This window comes from Rissa tridactyla, chromosome 15 (genome assembly GCF_028500815.1).
Source record: "Rissa tridactyla isolate bRisTri1 chromosome 15, bRisTri1.patW.cur.20221130, whole genome shotgun sequence".
Lineage (NCBI taxonomy): Eukaryota > Metazoa > Chordata > Aves > Charadriiformes > Laridae > Rissa > Rissa tridactyla.
The window spans coordinates 11,597,229-11,615,653 of record NC_071480.1 but is presented as its reverse complement, the minus strand read 5'-3'; the positions used below and the strand labels follow the sequence as shown (position 1 = coordinate 11,615,653).

The 18,425-nt window shown below is 67.5% G+C and overlaps 1 protein-coding gene across 4 annotated transcripts; it reads left to right on the top strand.

Annotated features, from left to right (window-relative positions):
* Window positions 1–33: 33 nt before the first annotated feature.
* Window positions 34–18,096, top strand: CYTH1 (cytohesin 1). 4 transcript variants are annotated; one of them, XM_054221675.1, is made up of 13 exons: window positions 34–104; window positions 9,147–9,229; window positions 10,288–10,352; window positions 11,109–11,175; window positions 11,383–11,501; window positions 11,839–11,919; window positions 12,060–12,172; window positions 12,244–12,392; window positions 12,494–12,605; window positions 15,572–15,648; window positions 15,944–16,015; window positions 16,382–16,536; window positions 16,776–18,096. In XM_054221675.1, exons 1-13 carry the CDS (start codon window positions 83–85, stop codon window positions 16,852–16,854), a joined length of 1,194 nt encoding a protein of 397 aa, XP_054077650.1. In that variant the 5' UTR covers window positions 34–82; the 3' UTR covers window positions 16,855–18,096. The 4 variants fall into 4 exon arrangements, with proteins under 4 accessions (XP_054077650.1, XP_054077649.1, XP_054077648.1 ...); XM_054221673.1 differs by lacking the exon at window positions 34–104 and adding an exon at window positions 6,051–6,476; XM_054221676.1 differs by lacking the exon at window positions 34–104 and adding an exon at window positions 13,956–13,958.
* Window positions 18,097–18,425: the final 329 nt, after the last annotated feature.

Sequence of the window (18,425 nt, the reverse complement as noted above, 5' to 3'; positions counted from 1 at the left end):
GCGCCCGCGTCACGTGCCGCCGCCCGTGGCGGCCTCGGCGCCCTCGTCACGCGGGCGGGGCCGGAGCGGCGGTGGCGGCGGGATGGAGGAGGAGGGCGGCTACGGTCAGTGCGGGGCCGGGACGGGCTGCTCCGGGACCCCCACCTGGGCCGGGCGCGGCGGGGGAAGGGGAGGGCCGGGGCGGGTCCCGCGGCCTCGGGCAGGCGGCAGGAGCGAGGCGCCGGGGCGGCCCGTGATGGGGGGGGGGGTGGTCCCTGGTGGGGCGGGGGCCGCTCCCAGGTGCGGGGCCAGGGGCGGTGGCTCCGGGTCGGGCCGGGGCTCGGGGGCGGCGGGACCCGCGCCCGCAGGTGACAGGGCGACCGCTCGCCCACGCGCGGTGTCGGCCGGGCGGGGCCGGGGAGCGGTGAGGAAGCACCGGGAGGAGACCGGGGCCCGCAGCCGGCGCGGGGCCCCCCCGGGCGCTCCCGCCTCGCTGGCGGCACGGCCTCGTCCTTCCCCGGGTTCACCCCCGCCGCTGCTTTGCTGCCACAGCTCGCGAGCTGCCCGCGGTGTGGGACCCGCTGCCTGCAGTGTCGGTGCTGCCGGGCCGCGAACCTGCTGCTGCGGTGTGGGACCTGCTGCCTGCAGTGCCGGTGCTGCCGGGCTCCGGGACCCGCAGCCTGCACACCTTCCCTCCGCCGCTCACACTTCGTGTTCAGATGATGCTTCTGAGCGCTGCCGGGAGTTGGGGCTCTGCGGATCCGCAGGGCAGGCTGGGGTGGATGGAGTCTGTTGAATGTCTCACAAACCACCCCGGTCCTGTGTGCCCACGGTGAGCTGACCGGGGCAAGCTGGCTCAGGGGCTGCAGGTTCCCTCTGGTGCACATGCAGGTTGCATTCCCGCTTTCCTCCATCCGCTATGTCTAGAGGAGCAGGATCAGGCAGGAAGGCACTGCCTGTGCCTCGACTTTCTAAATCCTGTGAGCAGGTGGGTTTTCCTTGGGCGAGGACTTTGCTGAGGGGGAGGCTGGGGTCTCTCTGGGTGAGATCTGAAACCAAGGTCCCGATGCTGTGAGCCGTGCTGGTGACTGTTCTTCCAGGGAGCTGAGGTCACCCGGGTGCTGCCGGTGCCGGTGAAGATGCTGGTGCTGGCAGTGCTGGCTCACGGGCCAGCTTCCTGCCTGCCGCAGTTGTGCAACGCAGCTGATTAGGAGGCTGCTGTTCCACCCAGAAGTGACTGCACTCGGCGGTGGGGAGTTTAATGTGTGAGATAAGGTGCAAGCGCCCAGCCCTGCTGGTGTGTGCGGCCCAGCATGGGCGTTGTTGTATGCAGCCCATTAGTGGGAGAGCACTGCAGGGAGCGATTCTGCGAGCAGCCTCTTGCTGCTTCCCAGAATTGCCTGGAAGACGTCCCGGGTTGCCTCTCAGCATCAGAAATTGCCCGCTCACCGTACCGCAGGGCGGCGCTCAGAATGGGCAGCACAGCTGCCTCCAGGTCTCCGCTGCTGTCCCTATTGCAGGGACATCACGGTCCACAGCTCTCCCGAAGCCCTTGAGCTCTGTTGGTTTTGCAGAGGACGGTTTGCTGAGGTCTCAGTGTGGTGGGAGCCCAACGCGGGAGGCTCTTGCTGGTGGGATTGTGCTGACGCCAGTGTCTGCCCCGCGATACGCAGCCCCTCTCCAGCCGTCTGCCTCAGCAGAGAGCAAATCCCGGGGTGAGCAGCTGGCGGCACAGATGCGGGCTCCCCCCGCTCCTGCCAGGGCGTGGGGCTGCACTCCCACCCCCTTCCCAGCATCTCCCTGCGGGGATGATAGTGACGCTGAACCATCCCCAGACCAGAGCTGACTGAGCGAGGAGGTGCAGGGGCAAGTGCCTCTGGAGCGGTGGGACAGCAGTGTTGTGATGGGGACCCAGGCCTGCTGCAGGGAGCGCCATCCCGTCCTGGCACCGTGTCCTGAGCTGGGCCCTGTCTTGGCTCAGGTCCGGCCCTGGGGCAAGGGGGATTGGGCAGTGCTGATAATCCTGCTGCACCCGAGGGATTACTGCTCGCTCTGGCCCGGGGGATTAAGGGATTTCTCTAAGCGGGGCTGATGCAGCCTCCCGCAAAGCGGCTTGTGCTTCGGGGGCCTCGCTGTCTAGGGTAGGATGGCTGGTGCCAGGAGGCAGGATGGGCTGTGTGAGGTGCGGGAGATCCCTGAAGGAGGGTGGGCTGTAAATTCCCCAGCAGGCTGGGGGTCCCTACCCGGTGGGAATCCCTGCCCCCTCCTCACTGCCACTCTGCACAGCCCTGTTTTGCTGGCAGGCCCTTTGGTGTGGGCTCAGCGGTTTCGGTGGCAGCCCTTGACCACAGCATGCGCCTCGGCGCTGAGGGGACTGGAGGGGGGGACGCTGCCAGTGACACACCAGCTCCTCCCCTGGCATGGCGCAGGGGTGAGCCGAGGCAAGTTGCTGGGCCCGGTGCGGGGAGCGGCTCTTCCGCAGAGCTCTGGGGCTCCCAGGTCAAAGACACGGGGACAGTGGAGAGACGGCACCGGGCTCAGAGAGCAGAGCCAGGGGCTGGCAGGGCTCGGGCAGAGGCAATGAACCCGTGCCTCTCCTGAGATCTTCGGCAGCAGGGAATGATAAGCCACGTCGCTGACGCTCAGCAATTACACGTCAGGGATGCAGCCAGGCCCGCGTGTCCCTGAGCAGCTGTTTTGGCCCGTTTCTGCTCTGGGCCTGAGGGAGGGGGAGGCTGCTCTCCGGGGCCCCGCTTTCCGGCAGGCGGGAGGATCAAGGCCTGGAGACTGTGGTTAACTTAATCCTGGGATGTTTGTAAACACCCTGCCTTGCCTGGCCAGGGTGCGAGGACCGAGCCGGGTGTCTGGGTCGCTCTGCGAGGGAGATGACGCCTGGCCTTGCTTCAAGCCAACTGGAACACCCATGGGTGCCCTTGCTGCCCGAGGGTTTCTCCAGATGCCTGTCCAGGGCGCTTGCCATACCACGTGCCCGGCTCAGCCCCCCGGCTCCTCTCACCTGCCCTTTTGCCTCCTGGCGTTGTGGCCCCTGGGAAAGGGGAAGCGGTGCTGAAACTAGAAGGTCGGTCATGTCAGCAGCAAGCACCTGGCCGCCCTCGCAGCCCTGGGAGCTGCCTTTTTCCGCCTTTCCTCCTGTCTGCAGCCATACTGCTCTTGGGAGCCAGGGTCCCCTCCTGACCTACACTCTTCTGCCGGCAAGGGCAGCTTCTTCCAGGGTGCCCTCCCCTGCTGCCTGCCCCGTCAGGGCTCCTGGTGAACCTGCCCGGCTCAGGTTTCTCCTAGCTCAGCGCGTCCCAGTGCTTGCTGGCGCAGGCGAGCAGAGCTTGCTGGCTCCTGGCAGCCGAGAGCCGGCGGCCGGGCTGCCCACAGGACGCTGCCTCGTGCCCCAACAGGCTCTGGGGTTTGTTACTCACGGCCATGCCCTGCGCTCAGGGATTGCTCCTGCTTTGAGGGGAAGAGCTGTCGGTCCGGTTTGGGTTTGCTGGGGGGACGCAGGTGCAGTGGGGCTGGGGGGCGGGATCCCAGGGCAGGATCCCCCTGGTTCCTGCTGCAGGACCCCCCTGTACTCCAGGACCGCAGCAGAGCAGGAGGCACCTCCATTGCCGCCGGGGCATGCCCGGAGCTCAGCCGTCTGACCGGCATTGCCGGGGGGCTGGCAGAAGGCGCAGCGGGCCTGCCCGTGCATGGCACGCGGGGCAGGCAGAGCCTGTTGGGGCTGTGCCGGGATCAGCGCCTGGGCCCTGCGCCCCACGAGCCGGGGCTGTGGCAGCACCCCCTGCTCCCCACGCCTTGCCAGAGCCGCCTTGTCTCTTGGTGCACCTTCCTTTATGCAGTGATGGTTGCTACGCGACCGCCGGCTCCCGATGCTTAATGCTCTAATACGGAGGGATAAAACCGCTCTAAAAATACCCCACTGCCGGCCCCCCGCGGGGGCAAGGGGGCTGCCGGGGGGCAGACGGCCCTGGGCGGGGGGGCTGCCGGGGAGTTCCCAAACTCCTTGTCCTCTAAGTGGCTTTGAGCTGCCATCCGGAGCATCGGGAGCAGAGCGGGCTGGCGTGCAGGCAGGGAGCGGGGCTGGTGTGCAGGCAGGGAGCGGCAGGGATTGGTTGGGGCTGGTGCGTGGGCTCCCGCCGCTGGAGCTCCCCTGCCAGAGCCGCCTTCCCCGGCTCCAGCCAGAGCGGGGAGTCCTCCGGCTCACCTGCCTGCACCCTGCCCGCGGGCCCCGGCGCCGGGGAGCCGCTGCTCAGCCACACGGGACCTGCCAGGCCTCTGCCTGCCCCGTCGGAGTCGGACCTCCGCAGCATGGGGACGGTCAGCGAACTCTGTGCCTCCAGTTTCCAGGCCTTCCTCTGCCCCTCGGTGGCTGCCAAGGCAGGTAGGCGCTTTGTGCCCTCCCCTCTGCTCACCGTGGGGTCCCTGTCCCCCCAGTAGATGCGGCGGTGCCCACGGCTCCGGCTCCATATGGCTCCTGCTGACAGCGGCACAGAGAGTCCTCGCTGTCTCGCCGCCTCCTTCCCCCGCGCACCACCGGCCTCCACAGGCTCCGGCTTCTGCAGGCGCTGAGCCCTGGCAGGGCAGCTGGGCACTGGGCTGCCTCGCCTGGCATTGTCCCGCACCGGTGGTGGGCGCCACGCTGGGGCGGGGGGGGGCTCAGGAGCTGGTGGCAGTGGCCGGGAGGATGCACGCAGCCCAGCACGGCTGTGGCAGGTCCTGCCCCGGCCCCTCACCCACCTGCCCTGCTCTGGGCGATGCGTGAGCACTCGGCCACCCTCGCCACTGCAGGTGCCTGTAGCTGCAAGGGCAGCTCGGGGCAGCACTCTCCAAACCGAAATCTGTGCCACGCCGCCCAGCGCCTGCTGCATTGGAGCTGCCCTTGTAGGCTGGCCCCTTGTGTGAGCTGCTGCTGCGGTCTGCGGGTTCCTGCCCCGAGTCTGTGACCGAGGGTGGCTGTGCCGTGGGGCACGAGGGTGTGAGACCTCCTCCGGCCAGCCCTGCGCCCTGCTGGCAGCTGAGGCCGAGCAGCAGCAGGCTCTGCGCCTCCTGAGGCCTGGCACGGTGAACAGTGCGGGGAGCAAGCGAGGTGTCTGCCGGGCTGTGTTCCCGGCACCTGCTCGGTGCGTGTGGACACGGCCGAGCCGGTGCTTGCTTGGCCACACCGTGGGCTGGGGCTCTGTGCGTGGGGGGTGTGGGAGCCTGGAGCTGCCAGGGAGTGAGGCAGGCGGCTGCGGATGTGGGTTCCCTGGGGAGCTCTGGGCACAGGGAGTGGGGCAATGGGCAGCGCTCCTCCGAAGCAGCACGAGGGCCCTGGCTGGCTCCGGGTGCGGGGTCTGGACGCCTGGGAGGGTCTTTCCTGGAGCTGCCTGTCCCCAAACTCCTCCTGAGGCACCTCGGCTGTCGGTGGGGAAGGATGGGGCTGACGCAACCCAGGATGTGCGCGCGGCGCGGTGAAAACAGGATGTGGTGTGCTGAGACGGGCAGGAAGCTTCTGGGGGCCCCCTGGGCCCCCCCAGCCATGGGCATGGCGGGAGCGGGCAGCAGCACCCCACACCAGCGCCCAGGGACAGCCGCTGGCGGTACCCTGGGCTCGTCCCCGTGGACTGCCTAAACCCGGTGCCTTTGCCCCTCCGGCACGGCCGGCGCAGGCATGGCGTGGGCTGGCGGGAGGGCTGGCAAGTGCTGCGGCACAGCTGTGGGCCAAAGGACCAACACGAGGCTTCCCAAGCCCTTCCTCCCCTCGCTCCGTAGCCAGCGTTCTGGGTGCTGTTTCTCCATCTCGCGCTGCTGAGCAGGATTTAGCTGAGTCAAGGCGGCCGAGGCTCAGGCGGCCTCTCCAGGCAGCTGACAGCGGGACGGGGACGTGCCGGGGGTTCGCTCCTGCTGCGGAGCCTGGACAGCCCTCCCGGTCCTGCCCGGGGCTCGGTCCTTACAGCCTAGACAGGACCTGGGCCTGTAACAGGGGGTCTGGCAGAGCCGGACAGGGAGCTGTGGGGCTGGGACGGGGGTCTGGTGCGGTGGGGGGCCCCAGCATTGCCGTAGCGAGCTCAAGATGTGCTGGGTTGAGGGTCCTGGCAGCCCTCAAGGAAGGAAGGGCTGGGCCAGCCCCCTGTGCCTGCCTGGCCAGCACCCCAACACATCACGTCCCCTGACCCCAGGCTGAGGAGGGGGAGCAGGGCCCCGGTTGCCCCATTTCCCCGCCCGGCCGGGAGCAGAGGAGTTAAGGCGCTGGCGGCCACGGGCTCGTTGCGGCAGGAACAGGGTGTTGCTGGTGCTGGCTCCTGGCGAGGCCGGGATGACGCCCGGGTGTCCCCAGAGCTCATTGGCCCGGAGCAGCCCTGAGTCACCCCGGGAAGCACCGGGGCGGGCAGGTGTCCGCGCCCCAAAACAGCAGCAGCTCTCCGGAGCCGCAGGCAGCACAGGCACAGCCGACGGAGCTGCTGGAGACGGGCCTGCCAGGATGGTGCTCAGGGCGGAGGGCAGCGGTGAGCCTGGCCTGGGGACATGGGGAGGGTGGTGGGGCCGGGGCGAGGGGAGGCGGGTGAGCGGCTCCGCATCTGCCCCGCTCCCGTGCCACTGGCCCTGCCTGCTTGTCTGGGGGCAGCGGGGTAGGAAGGAGCATGGCAGGGGGGAGCGTAGTCTCTGCACGCCTCAGGGGGCTTCACTCTGTGTTGGGCACGGCGGGAGTGGGGGCCATGCTGCTGCTCCTGCTCCCAGCTGCCACAGGCCCCAGCGACCTCGGAGCCTGGGACGGACGGACAAATCCTGCCGGTGCCCCTTGTGCCCTCCTGCTGCCGCCGGCATACAGGGTCTCAGGCTCGGCTGCCAGCAGCAGGAGCTGCGGAGCCCCCGGGCCCCCTGCGCTGGGGCCTCATGATGGTGGGGAGCACACACCAGTGCTGGGGTCCCCACAGTCCCGCTGTCCCCCAGCTCCCGTGCTGGGATGAAGCTGGGGCAGCGAGCGCCTGCTCCGGCCTCCCTTTCCCTGCAGCCCACGGCAAGGCTCGCCGGCCTCTCGGGAGCCATTTGGGCTCCGCTCAGCACTGCGGGTGGGTGCTGTGCAGAGCACCGGGGAAGGGTTAACGCCCTCTTCCTTCCCCAGAAAAGCTCTTGCGTCTGGGGTTTCTCTTCCTCTGGCTGCTGCTGACATGGCTGGGCTGCTGTCACGAGTGCTCACCCTCCGCAGCAGCAGCGCAGGCGGGGAGGGACCTTCCCCAGCTCCGGAACAGACCCACCGGCCCCCTCAGCCCTGCAGCCTCTCATCCTCTGCTGCGCCTGCCCCGGGGCCCGCCGAGCCCCCAACCCGCTCGCAGGTGGGCAGGGGGAGGCAGAGCTGCTCTTGCCGGGGCTCGCTTTGCTGGCTGCAGCCCTCGGCCGGCTCGCCTCGGGACAGGTCCAGCCTGGCACCGAATTTCACCTCCCCTGCGGCCGCGGCCGGGCAGGAGGGTCCTGCGGCGTGTGCTGCAGCTCAGGGATTTAAAGGGTTTTGTGTCTGGCAACGGACGTGCGATGCAGCCCGGCCCCCCCGCAGCAAGCCTGGGCTTGCCGGGTGCCCTGGACTCCGGGCAGGAGGGGCCGAGCCCTGCGGGAACAGCGCTGGGGTGTGCGAAAGGTGCTTGGATGTGTCGATAAGGAAAGACCAACGGTATTTTAAGTTTAAATAACTTTTAACCTGGTGCTATGAGCCAGGTTGTCTGGTTCATACTTCCTGGCGTCAGAGACTGAAAATATTGGGAACTGTTGTTGTCGCGTCTGGAGGGATGGTGTCGCAAGCTGAGGCTGCCTCCAACCGTGGCAGCGGGGGATTTTTGCGAAGGAGGAAGTTCATCAGAAAGCCCGAGCGGAGCCAGGGAAGTGCTGAGTTCAGAGATTCGGTTTGCGTGGTCGCAGCTCTCACGGAGGCGGCGGCGCGGGGAGAAACGATGTGCGGTTGAGGTCCGAAGGCACGTGGTGTCCGTGGGCGCTGGTACGGGGCAGGCGGTCGTGCTGGGGACGCTGTGGGTGAGTCGGGGCTGGTGGCAGCTGTGGCCTGGAGACCACAGCCGTGGTGGCACGCAGGGCCTCGGCAGAATGGAGCTGTGACGTTTGGGGAAGGAGAGGGCGGTGGCAGCCCTGCCGGGCGCCTGTCCCCGGCACCCCTGGGCGGGAGGCGGCGTGAGGGCTGAGCCGGCGGGTGCTGCTGCCACCGCCCTCGGGGACAGAACTTTGGAGGGCTGGTGCTTCGGTGTTCTCGCAGGCAACCTTGGTGTGACGTGCGAGGGAGCTGCTGGAACCCGCTGGCAGAGGTGGCAGGCGCGGGTGGTAGAGAGGGACGGGAGCACTGCTGGAGGAGCGGGTGACCTTGGGGACGGGAGGGAACAGAAATGGGATGCCGTGTCACTGTGGAACGGGAGGTCACGCGCCAGGGAGCACTAGGAATGTCCCAGGAGCTGTAGGGCTCGGGAGCAAGGCGGGACGTGCGGCAGCCCCGGGCTTGAGCCTTGGGGATGGTGTTGGGAAGGGGGTGCCTGGCTGCCATGGGGTGACAGGGAGGTGTAGATGTCATGGCGTGTGGGCGAGGTTTGTCCGGAGGGTGCGCCAGCTCCGGGCCCTGGCTCGGAAGGATGGATCCAGCACAGAGGGATCTGCAAGGGCAGCCAGGAGCTGGTTTTCTCTGGGGTTGGCCCGGTGCGGCAGAGCAACCTGTGGGGCCCCAGGCCTCTGCACAGCCCAGTGTGGTGGGGCACAACAGAGCCACCCAGCCACAGCAGGGACCGGGACGGGCACTGACACCAGCCCAGCTAGGGTAGAGCAGAGGGCCAGGGCCGCGGGGAGGAATGCTGGAGCTGGTCCAGGGGCCGTGCTGGTCCTTGCTGCCCTCGCTGCCCTGCTGCTGCGGGCTGAATCAGCAGGAACGGGCAGCGCCCGGCTCCCCCGCCGCTGCTGCTACCCTACGGGGAGATGCCCTGGCCCTCGCATTCCTCGCATGCCGTCGGTGGCACTCAGCCGCTGCATGGACACTGCTCACCATCCCAGCTCCTCCTGGCACCCGGCAGCTCCACAGCCCAGCTCCTGCCGGGCCCCACGCTGCCGGCCAGGATCAGCGGCTGCGTCTGGAGCCTGGTGGGGATGGTTTCCAGGGCCACGCATGCTGACCTGACTGTGTCTCTGCCCAGTGCCCAGTGACCTGACCCCGGAGGAGTGCCAGGAGCTGGAGAACATCCGCCGCCGCAAGCAGGAGCTGCTGGCTGACATACAGGTGTGATGCTGAGGGCCACCACCCGTGCACAATCCCCCTGTCCTGGGTGTAGCAGCCTCTTGCTCAGGGCTGTCCCCTGGGAGACAGGGGACGATCTCCCTGCCCATGTCACTGGTCAGGGTGCCTGCCACCCCACCCCTGCTGCTGGGATCGGGGAGGGTGGCCCAGGAGAGGCTGCCCCGGCCAGGGCTGTGTGTGACGGCTGTGGGATCGGGATGCAGTGCTCCAGAGCCCGTGCAGGAGCAGGGCCATGGCTCGGGTTTGTGCTCCGTCTCATTTCCTTGCCAGCCCCTGGCTCCTTGCAGCCCCTGAGGGCTCTTGTGGACCTTCTGGGGCAGAGGATTGGAGCTGCTGGACCCACAGGGCAGGGGGAGCTGCACCCGCGGGCAGGCACTGGCAGCTGCTGCAGGGAGCCCGTGAGCTGCTGCCCATAGCGCTGCCTCTGCGGGTCAACAGGGCTGGGGCGAGGGTCCCAGCAGGGGATGTGGTCCTGCCCTGCCGGGCCGAGGCAGCTGTGGCTTTTCCTTGCGCCCTGCGGAGCTCCGGGCTGTGCGTTTGTGCCATTCCCCACAGCCCGGGGCACCGGCGTCTCCGTGCCAGCCCCTCCCTGGCACGGGCAGGGACCGTGTCTCTGGGCCAGGCCACTGCCCTGGCAAGCGACTGCGAGGTCAGCGCTCATCTGGGACACTTGTCAGCCGTGTCCCTGATTAAGGCAGCAGGGGCTAATTACTGCCATATGCTGGGCATGATCTAAAGGGATTAGGGGGTAATTTTGTTAACCTCTGAATCTCTTCCTTCCTGCACACTCGGATCATAGCGATGCTGCAGGGGGATTAGCAGCGGGGTGCAGCCAGCCCCCTCTGTGAGTGTCCCCCGAGCTGGTTCAGCCCCAGGGCAGCACTCGGGGTGGGAAGGAGGGAAGGAAGGAAGGAGGGGCTGCTGCAGCCTCCTGGGGGAATGGCCCCAGGGCTACTGTCAGGGGGGAGGGCTGGAGGGTTTGGGAGGGAGGGAGGGAGGAAGGGGGGCACCTCCTGTCTCAGTGCGCTCTCTCCCCTCAGCGTCTGAAAGATGAGATAGCAGAAGTGACGAATGAGATCGAGAACCTGGGGTCCACGGAGGAGAGGTGAGTCCTCTGCTGTCGAGGCAGCCCATGGCCTCCGCTGCGTCCCCTCCCCTGAACGCCGGCTCACTTGCACCGTGTGGGAGCCGTGGGCAGCCCCATCCCATGGGTGCTGGTCCGGCTGGCTTTCCCAGGCACTCTGAAATCCTAGGAGGAGCAGGATCCCAGTCTGAACTGCTGCTCCAAAGGTCTGTTTTTCCAAGCCTCGGCCCCTCTGTCTGGCCACGGCGACTGTGGGACTTTGTTATTCTGAGCTGGCGCAGGCGGTGCCAGCCTGGGATTAGGGGGTCCCAGCGGCCGACGGGAGCTGACTCCCAGCGTCGTTTCCAATCACTCACTGGGGCATGAAGGCTGTCACCCTCTTGCTGGCCCCACTGGGGGCTGAAGGCTGCTCTGCCCAGAGCCCTGCCGCACCCAGCTTGCCCTAGCCTCCCCCCATGCAGAGGTGCTGTACCCGGCACCCCTTCTGCACGGGGTGACCCAGTGGACGGGGCATGGCAGCTCCTCTTTGCTCCGGGCCCCGTCAGGCCGAGAGCAGCCCCATGCTGCTCTGCCATGGAGCAGGGCAGAGACACGGAGCAGTGTGCTGGCTTCACCCTGTGCAGGTTTGACGCAGGGGGCCTGGCCCCGTCAAAGTTGCTGGGCTCCCTTTCGGTCCAGGCTGTCCCCTCCGCGCAGTGCTCTGCCCGAGGGGCGACGGGGCAGGCAGGAGGCAGCCAGATCCCTCCTGGGTGCTCAGAGCTGCTTTGTGCCTTGCAGGAAAAACATGCAGAGGAACAAGCAGGTGGCCATGGGCAGGAAGAAGTTCAACATGGATCCCAAGAAGGTACTGCAGGGTGGGCTGGGCGGGGAGCGGGGCAGTTCACCAGCCCATCTAGGGCCATGCTGGGCTCTGCCACCTTGTGGTCCGGGTGCCTGGCCACCCACCGGGGCCGGGGCAGAGCCAGCACCCAGGGCCGGGGCTGGGGAGGCAGCGGGCGGGCTGGCGGGGTCAGCAGCAAGCCCCAGAGCAACGCCTCTTGCACCGCTCCAGGGCATCCAGTTCCTGATCGAAAACGACCTGCTGAAGACCACATGCGAGGATATCGCTCAGTTCCTGTACAAGGGAGAGGGCCTCAACAAGACAGCCATCGGTGACTACCTGGGCGAGAGGTATGCTGGCCTGGGGCGGCTTGGGTCTCCTGGGAATGCCCTGGGCTCTCACCACCTGAGAGATGGGACACTTTGAGCTTCCAGGGCAGCTGAGTGGGGGTACGCGGGGGGCTGGGCAACCTGAGTGCTAGGACCGGCTGGGGATGTTCGATCCGTGGTCAGCACTTGCAAGAGGCCAGTGTGTGCAAACTAGCCCAGGACTCGAGTCGGGGGGCAGCTGCAAGTTTCCTCCCACAGCTGAGCAGAGTCTGGAGGGGAGCAGGGAGACGTGGGGCCGCTCGGCAGTCACAGGACTTGCTGATCATGCATCCCTCGTGCTCTGGCTTTGTTCCCGCAGGGATGAGTTCAACATCCAAGTCCTGCATGCCTTTGTGGAGCTGCACGAGTTCACTGACCTCAACCTCGTGCAGGCCCTGCGGTGAGCGAAGGGGGCTGGGAGCTGAGCCGTGTCCCATCAGGGGAGATGGGCAGTGGGCTGGCAGGGGGGCTGTTGCGACGTGAGCGTGGCCGGAGGGCACATGGAGCCCCCAAAGCAGTGCGACACCTCGCTCTTCACAGGCAGTTCCTGTGGAGCTTCCGGCTGCCTGGGGAGGCGCAGAAGATCGACCGGATGATGGAGGCCTTTGCCCAGAGGTACTGCCAGTGCAACCCTGGCGTCTTCCAGTCCACAGGTGAGCGCCTGTCCCAGCCCCTCTCCCCGTCCGTCCTGCCTTGCAGCTGACTTTCCTTTCTGCCCCTGCAGATACCTGCTACGTGCTCTCCTTTGCTATCATCATGCTGAACACCAGCCTGCACAACCCCAACGTCAAGGACAAACCCACGGCAGAGCGCTTCATCGCCATGAACCGTGGCATCAACGATGGGGGGGACCTACCTGAGGAGCTGCTCCGGGTGAGGGAGGGGACGCGGAGGGGACAGGCCTGGGCTGTGGAGCTGGCCTGCCGCAGGGCTCCTCAGGGGAGCAGAGCTGACGCCATGTATCATTGTACCAGAATCTCTATGAGAGCATCAAGAACGAACCCTTCAAAATCCCTGAGGACGATGGCAATGACCTCACCCACACCTTCTTCAACCCAGACCGGGAGGGCTGGCTGCTGAAGCTAGGTGAGTGCTGGCAACCGGGCAGACGCGGCCCGGGGAGGAGCTGGGCTGTGGGTGCGACGCCCCTGGGCTGCCTGCACCTCTCCTGCTGGCCTGGCTCCTTGGAGCGTGGTCCTGTGGAGGGGAGGGGGCAGGAGGCTGCAGACAGGGGCACAGCCCCCGTAGAGGTCCAGCAGCCCTCCATCTTCCCTGGGCTGGGCGGCAGGAGCTGACTCAGCTGATGAGGCCCCGCGGTGCGGCTGGGTGGGCGTCCTGGGGGATTCTGCCCCTAGGTTGGGCAAGCCCCGGGGTGCAGAGATGGCACCAGGGTCCGGTGTCGGAGAACAGAGACCACGAGGCCCTTCTCGTCACCGAGTCACAGCAGGGTCCTGTCGGAGCAGGCCCCCGGGAGCGAGCGGCGAGCTGCCCCAGGCTGCGTGTGTCCCCCCCCTCCATGCCACAGACTGGTCCCTGCCTCACCTTCCCACAGCATTATCACCTCCGCATCCCGGCTCCACATGCAGGCAGCGTGCATGGCATCCCCGCGGCCCCGCTGCACAGCCCGGCTCGAGGCCGGCGAGCCCGCTCCACGCCCTGGCTCCTGTGGCTTCTCCTCTCGGCAGCTCTGGGGAGTCCTCTGCCCGGGTTAAGCGAGGGGGGACGGGGTTCTGGCAGGAGCGGGATCTAGTGGGGGCCTTTCCCTGGGGTTCTGGCTGGGGATGGGACTCTGTCCTCTCACCGGGGGGTGTTTCTGCCATGTTGCCACCCCCTCGGGATGGGAGAGGGGCCTTGCCCCCCACCATGCCCTGACCAGTGCAGAGCCCAGCCTTGGGGCTGAGCAGGGCCCATCTGCCCCCCAGCTCTGGGGTGGGGGGACGCAGGGGAGAGCCGCAGACCTGCCTCTCCTGTCCCTGAGCAAGCCCAGTGTCCCGCTGGCGGAAGGGCGCCTTGCCCGGCATGTTGGCGACTGCCGCTGTCGGGGCTGTTGGCGGCGCAGGGGGGCAGAGAGGCGGCAGAGCCGCTGCGGGCCCCAGACCAGCTGCCACGAATCAGCCCACTCTGGGGCAGGGAGGGACCCACAGGGAGGCCATGGGGTGGGGGGAGCCAGGTCCTGCACCCCCCAGCTGAGGAGATCCGTCCCGCAGAGCCACAGCGAGCCAGGGCAGGTTGGCCCCCGCGGCGGTGCCGCCCGCCCGGCCCCTCACGGCTTCCCTGCTGCAGCCCTGCCCCACTGACCCGCGCGGGGCGAGGGGGGTTCTTTGGGGTTTCCTCTTTTTTTTTTTTTTTTTTTTTCCTTTTTTTTTAATTTTCTTTTCTCCCTCATTTGTATGTTTCCATGATTTTGGCTCTTCCTTTCCTTGCCCCCAACTCCAGGAGGTACGTACCCCTCTCCCCGCTCTGCTCACGCCGCTGGGGCTTCGTTTCCTTTTCGTTTTTAATTGCTGGTGATTAGTCTCATTGCTGCTGCTGCTAACCACCCGCACCGCCCCGGGGACCTCGCCTGCCGAGGGGACAGCCCCGCTCCTGCCGCCACCAGGGCAGGGACGCGGGGTACTGGCCCCGCCGATGCCGAACGCTCCCCCCGGCCTGCTGGCCCCCTCCGCTGCCCTGGTGCCACCCCACGGCCCGGGGATGGACGGGGACGGGGGCCGCTCCTTGCCCAGCTACTGGTGGGGGCCACCCGCCTGTCTGTGCTTCGCCGTGTGCGCAGGCAGCTCGACTGGCCGCAGCGGGTCTTTGCCTTCGGTGCCACAAGGGATGGGGACGGATTTGGGGTGTCCTCAGGAAGGGCTTCAGTCCATGTGCGGGGGGCTTGGGGGTGGTGAGTGCCTGGAGCTGGGTGGGAGCAGGCAGGAGCCGTCTGTGCCGCACTGGGGGCTCGCGGCAGTCCCCACGCTGGGTGCCGGCGCTGCTTGGCTCCACCACCTGCAGCCACGGGGTGCCGGGGAGCGTTGGTGCCTCCCTAGGGGCTGCACCCGCCCTTGGTTCCTTACGGCTCTGCAAGCGCTGCCTGAGCCCATGGAGCCCTGCACCCCTGCGGGCCCTAGACCCCGGCTCCCCCTGTGCTGTGGGACCCTGCTCTGGCACGTGGCCTCTTCCCACCTGCAGCCCTGGCCAGGGCTGGAGAGGGTCAAGCCCCAGGTTTTGGGGTGGGCTTGGCTGGAGGGAGGCAGAGGGACTTTTTCCTCTAGGAAGTGCTGGTGCCAGCCTGGCTTTGGAGCAGGGACTGGGGTGGGCAGCCAGCGGGCATGGGGGAGCAGGGAGACACGGGGCCTTCCCGGTGGGATGGGGGTCCCCAGCGCACACGGTGCCTCCTCACAGCCATGCTGGCCCCAGGCAGCACGGCCTGCGTGCTCGTCCCACGGTGGCAGCACCCCCAGCACCAGCAGCACACTCCGGCATCCCACGGTGGCCAGAGCATGCTGGCGCAGTGGAGGGGGTGCCGGGCCCAGGGGTGAGCGGTCCCCGAGCCCAGGGAGTGGCTTCTCCCTCTGCAGTGGTGGTTGTGAAACTCTCTACAAACCAAAAGTCCGCATGTCGTGGCCCTGGGCTCACGCTTTGCCCCGGCACCGCGTTGCACTGGCTGGGACGCAGCGGGACCGTGGTCAGTGCGAACAGAGAGTCCCCGCGTCACCCAAGAGGGGCCTGGCTGCAGCATCCTCTGGCCACGCTGAATCAGTGTTTTGGGTGGGAACGGGCACAGTGCTCCCGGCTCGGCCCCCCCCACCCCCCGTCACCCTCCACCTCCATCCTCATCCGTCTGCTTTCCGCTCCTGCTCGTCCCCTGTCCGGCGTGGTGTGTGCTGCCTGCTGCTGCTGCGCCCGCCGGGCTGCCTGCCTCTGCTTGCGCCCCGGCGCCCGGTGCTTGGCTGTGTGTGTCCGCGTGGGCTCCAGCTCTGCCGTAGCCTCCATGTGCCGCGAGCCTCCCGGCGCGTGCCCCGGCCGCGCTCCGCCGGGGCTGTGCCCAACCTGCCCCTCTCTGCCCCCAGGAGGCAGGGTGAAGACGTGGAAGCGGCGCTGGTTCATCCTGACCGACAACTGCCTTTACTACTTCGAGTACACGACGGTCAGTGACTCGGCTCGGGGTGCGCTGAGCCGGGGCAGGGATGGGCGCTGGATCCGGCCCAGCGCTCCTCTGCCTGCATGGCACAGACCGGGCGCAGCATCCCGGCGCGGGGCTGGCCGCTTGCCTCCCGCTGTGCTGGGGTGCCGGTGACTGTAGGGGTGTGGGACGTGGCCCTCAGGCCAGCACTAAATGCCTGGGCAGAGGGGTGTTTGCAGCATCCATCCCTGCCTGGGGGCACGCGGGTGGGGTTTGGGGGTGTCCAGCCTGCGGCTAAACCTCTCCTTGGCCCCACCAGGATAAAGAGCCCCGTGGCATCATCCCCCTGGAGAACCTGAGCATCCGCGAGGTGGAGGACTCGAAGAAGCCCGTGAGTGCTGCGGCAGGGTCCCCTGGGGCTGGGGGGGCAGCCCTGGTGCTTTGGTTGGGGCAGGAGTAGGGGCCAGGAGGGGCTGCAGCCCCCGAGGGATGCCCTGGGAGAGGCGGGAGGGCCCTACAGCGGTCTCTGCCTCCACCCATCACAGTGGCCTGGGGCTGGTCACCGCGGTGTCCAGGGCTGGTGGCAGGGCGCGATGGCTGGGGGCCGTGGGGTGACGGTCGCAGCGTGTCCGTCCCTCTCTGCTGCGCTGGGGGTGGCTGTGCCAGGGGAGCAGCCCCGGTGCCCTGCCTTGTCCCTCCCGGCCTGGGGTCCACTTTGGAAGTGGGGGTTGCCTCTAAATGGTCTCCTTCCTCCTAGAACTGCTTTGAGCTCTACATCCCCGACAACAAGGACCAGGTCATCAAGGCTTGCAAGACGGAGGCGGACGGGCGCGTGGTGGAGGGGAACCACACGGTGTACCGCATCTCGGCCCCCACGCCCGAGGAGAAGGAGGAGTGGATCAAGTGCATCAAGTGAGTGCTCCGAGGAGCGGGTGGCACGGCACCGGGCAGGGACACAGCGGGGACCTGTCTGCTGCACTTGGAGCCGGCAGGGCTTCCCGGGGCACCCTGCGAGGATGGGGGGGAAGGAGCTTTCCCAGGGGCGCAAAGGGACCTGCCCGAGGTCAGCCCCAGCCCTGCAGCAGTTTTTGCCTGGCCGTACAGCTAACCCAAGGCTGTACAGCTAGCCCCAGCCCTCATTCCCCCACCAGGGCAGCCATCAGCCGGGACCCTTTCTATGAGATGCTGGCCGCCAGGAAGAAGAAGGTCTCCTCCACCAAGAGACACTAGCAGCCTCCGCTGGCCCTGCGAGGCCGGTGTGCCCCTGGCAGCCCCAGCGTCTCCCCTCCCGGAGGGCTGCGGGGCTGGGGCCACGCTGCAGCCTGGCCCTCGGGGCCCAGGACCCAGCTTCAGCTTCGCAGTTTCTTTACCGTGGGGAGCAGGAGGGGGCATGGGCGTTGCGGTGGCTCTGCCCCCCCCCGCCATCACTGCCTCATCTCCAGGACAGCATCTTCACGGGCTTGAACTGGGACACCAACACCCCTGCGCGCAGGGAGCCCCGTCCTGTCCCCAGGATGGGCTGTGGGATGGGGGGTGCTGCGTGTCTGTACCATCCTCCCCTCCTGCCTCAGCCAGCCGGGGCGTCACGGGCACCCTCCCCGCTCCCGATCCCCCCAGCGAGCGTTGGGCCGCACATACCGCTGGGTCCCCCAGCACCCATGTCCTGAAGCACTTGGGGTGTCCCCTCGGGAAGGTGCATGGCCGGTGGTTAGCAGCTGGCGGTTTCAGGGTGCTGCAGGTGCCGGGGTGAAGGGTGGCACCCCCAGGGCGGCTGGGGGTCCCCGCGGAGGGACAACTCCTGGCCCTCGTTGTAGCGGGCCTGAGTCTGTCCTGGGCTTCCCCACGCCACTGCCTTGGTCCCCCCCCAGCTGTCCCCTGCACCGGGGACGGTCACTGCAGGCGCAGGGTGGGGCTGAGGGGCAGGGAGTTATCACCGTCACAGTGTGCAGTGGTGCCATAGGGGCACAGACGTGTCCTCGCCCAGCCGTGGGGTGACACAGCTTGGATGAGGGCCCTGGTCTGGCAGCACTGGGTGGAAGCATCCTGGCAGCGCGATTCCCTCAGCGAGGCCATGCCGGGGGTGGCCGTTGTCTCCTCGAGCATGAGCCCTCGCTCCCGAGCGCGTGGTGAAACATGCCCAGAGCCTGCGCCAGGGATGGCTGCTGTCGAGGGGGGCTGGCTGCGCCGGGGGCTTGCGCCTCTGCCTCGTAAACACCCGTGTCTTGTCCTGTTCCCACCACGCACGGTCTGGAGAGACGCGCCTGGATCAGTATTAGTCTATTTATCAGAGGTGTAAATACTCCTGTATAGTTTTCTCCTTTTAGATTATTTTGTATGTCGGGTTGTTCTGTGCAGAGGCCTCTCCGGAGGGTGGGGGGTGGCAGGATTTTTTTATTCTAACCTTTTTTTTTTTTTTTTTGCCACGGCCTTGTAAACTAGTGCTGAGGATCTGCAGCAAATAAACGCCGAACCACGCTCAGCCTCGGCCTCCTGTGGTCTGTGTGCGGCTTGGGATGGGTGGGAGCCCCGGCCCCCAGCGCCAGCCGCTGCCCTGTGGCCCGGCTTTGCCACCGGGTCCACGCTTTGCCCAGCCCCAGGATTTCCGTGTCCAGCCCCGCAGCGATGCCACGTTGGATGAAGCTGGCAATGCTGCGGCCAACATGGCCCGTCTTCGAGTCGCTGCCTGTTCCCGTTCAAGGCCTCTCGTTTCTTGGTGCGCTGGCCGGTGTTTGTGTGCCCTGTGCCCTCGCCAGCTCCCCTCAGCCTCCCCCTGGCCACCAGGAAGGTGCCTTGGGGACCCG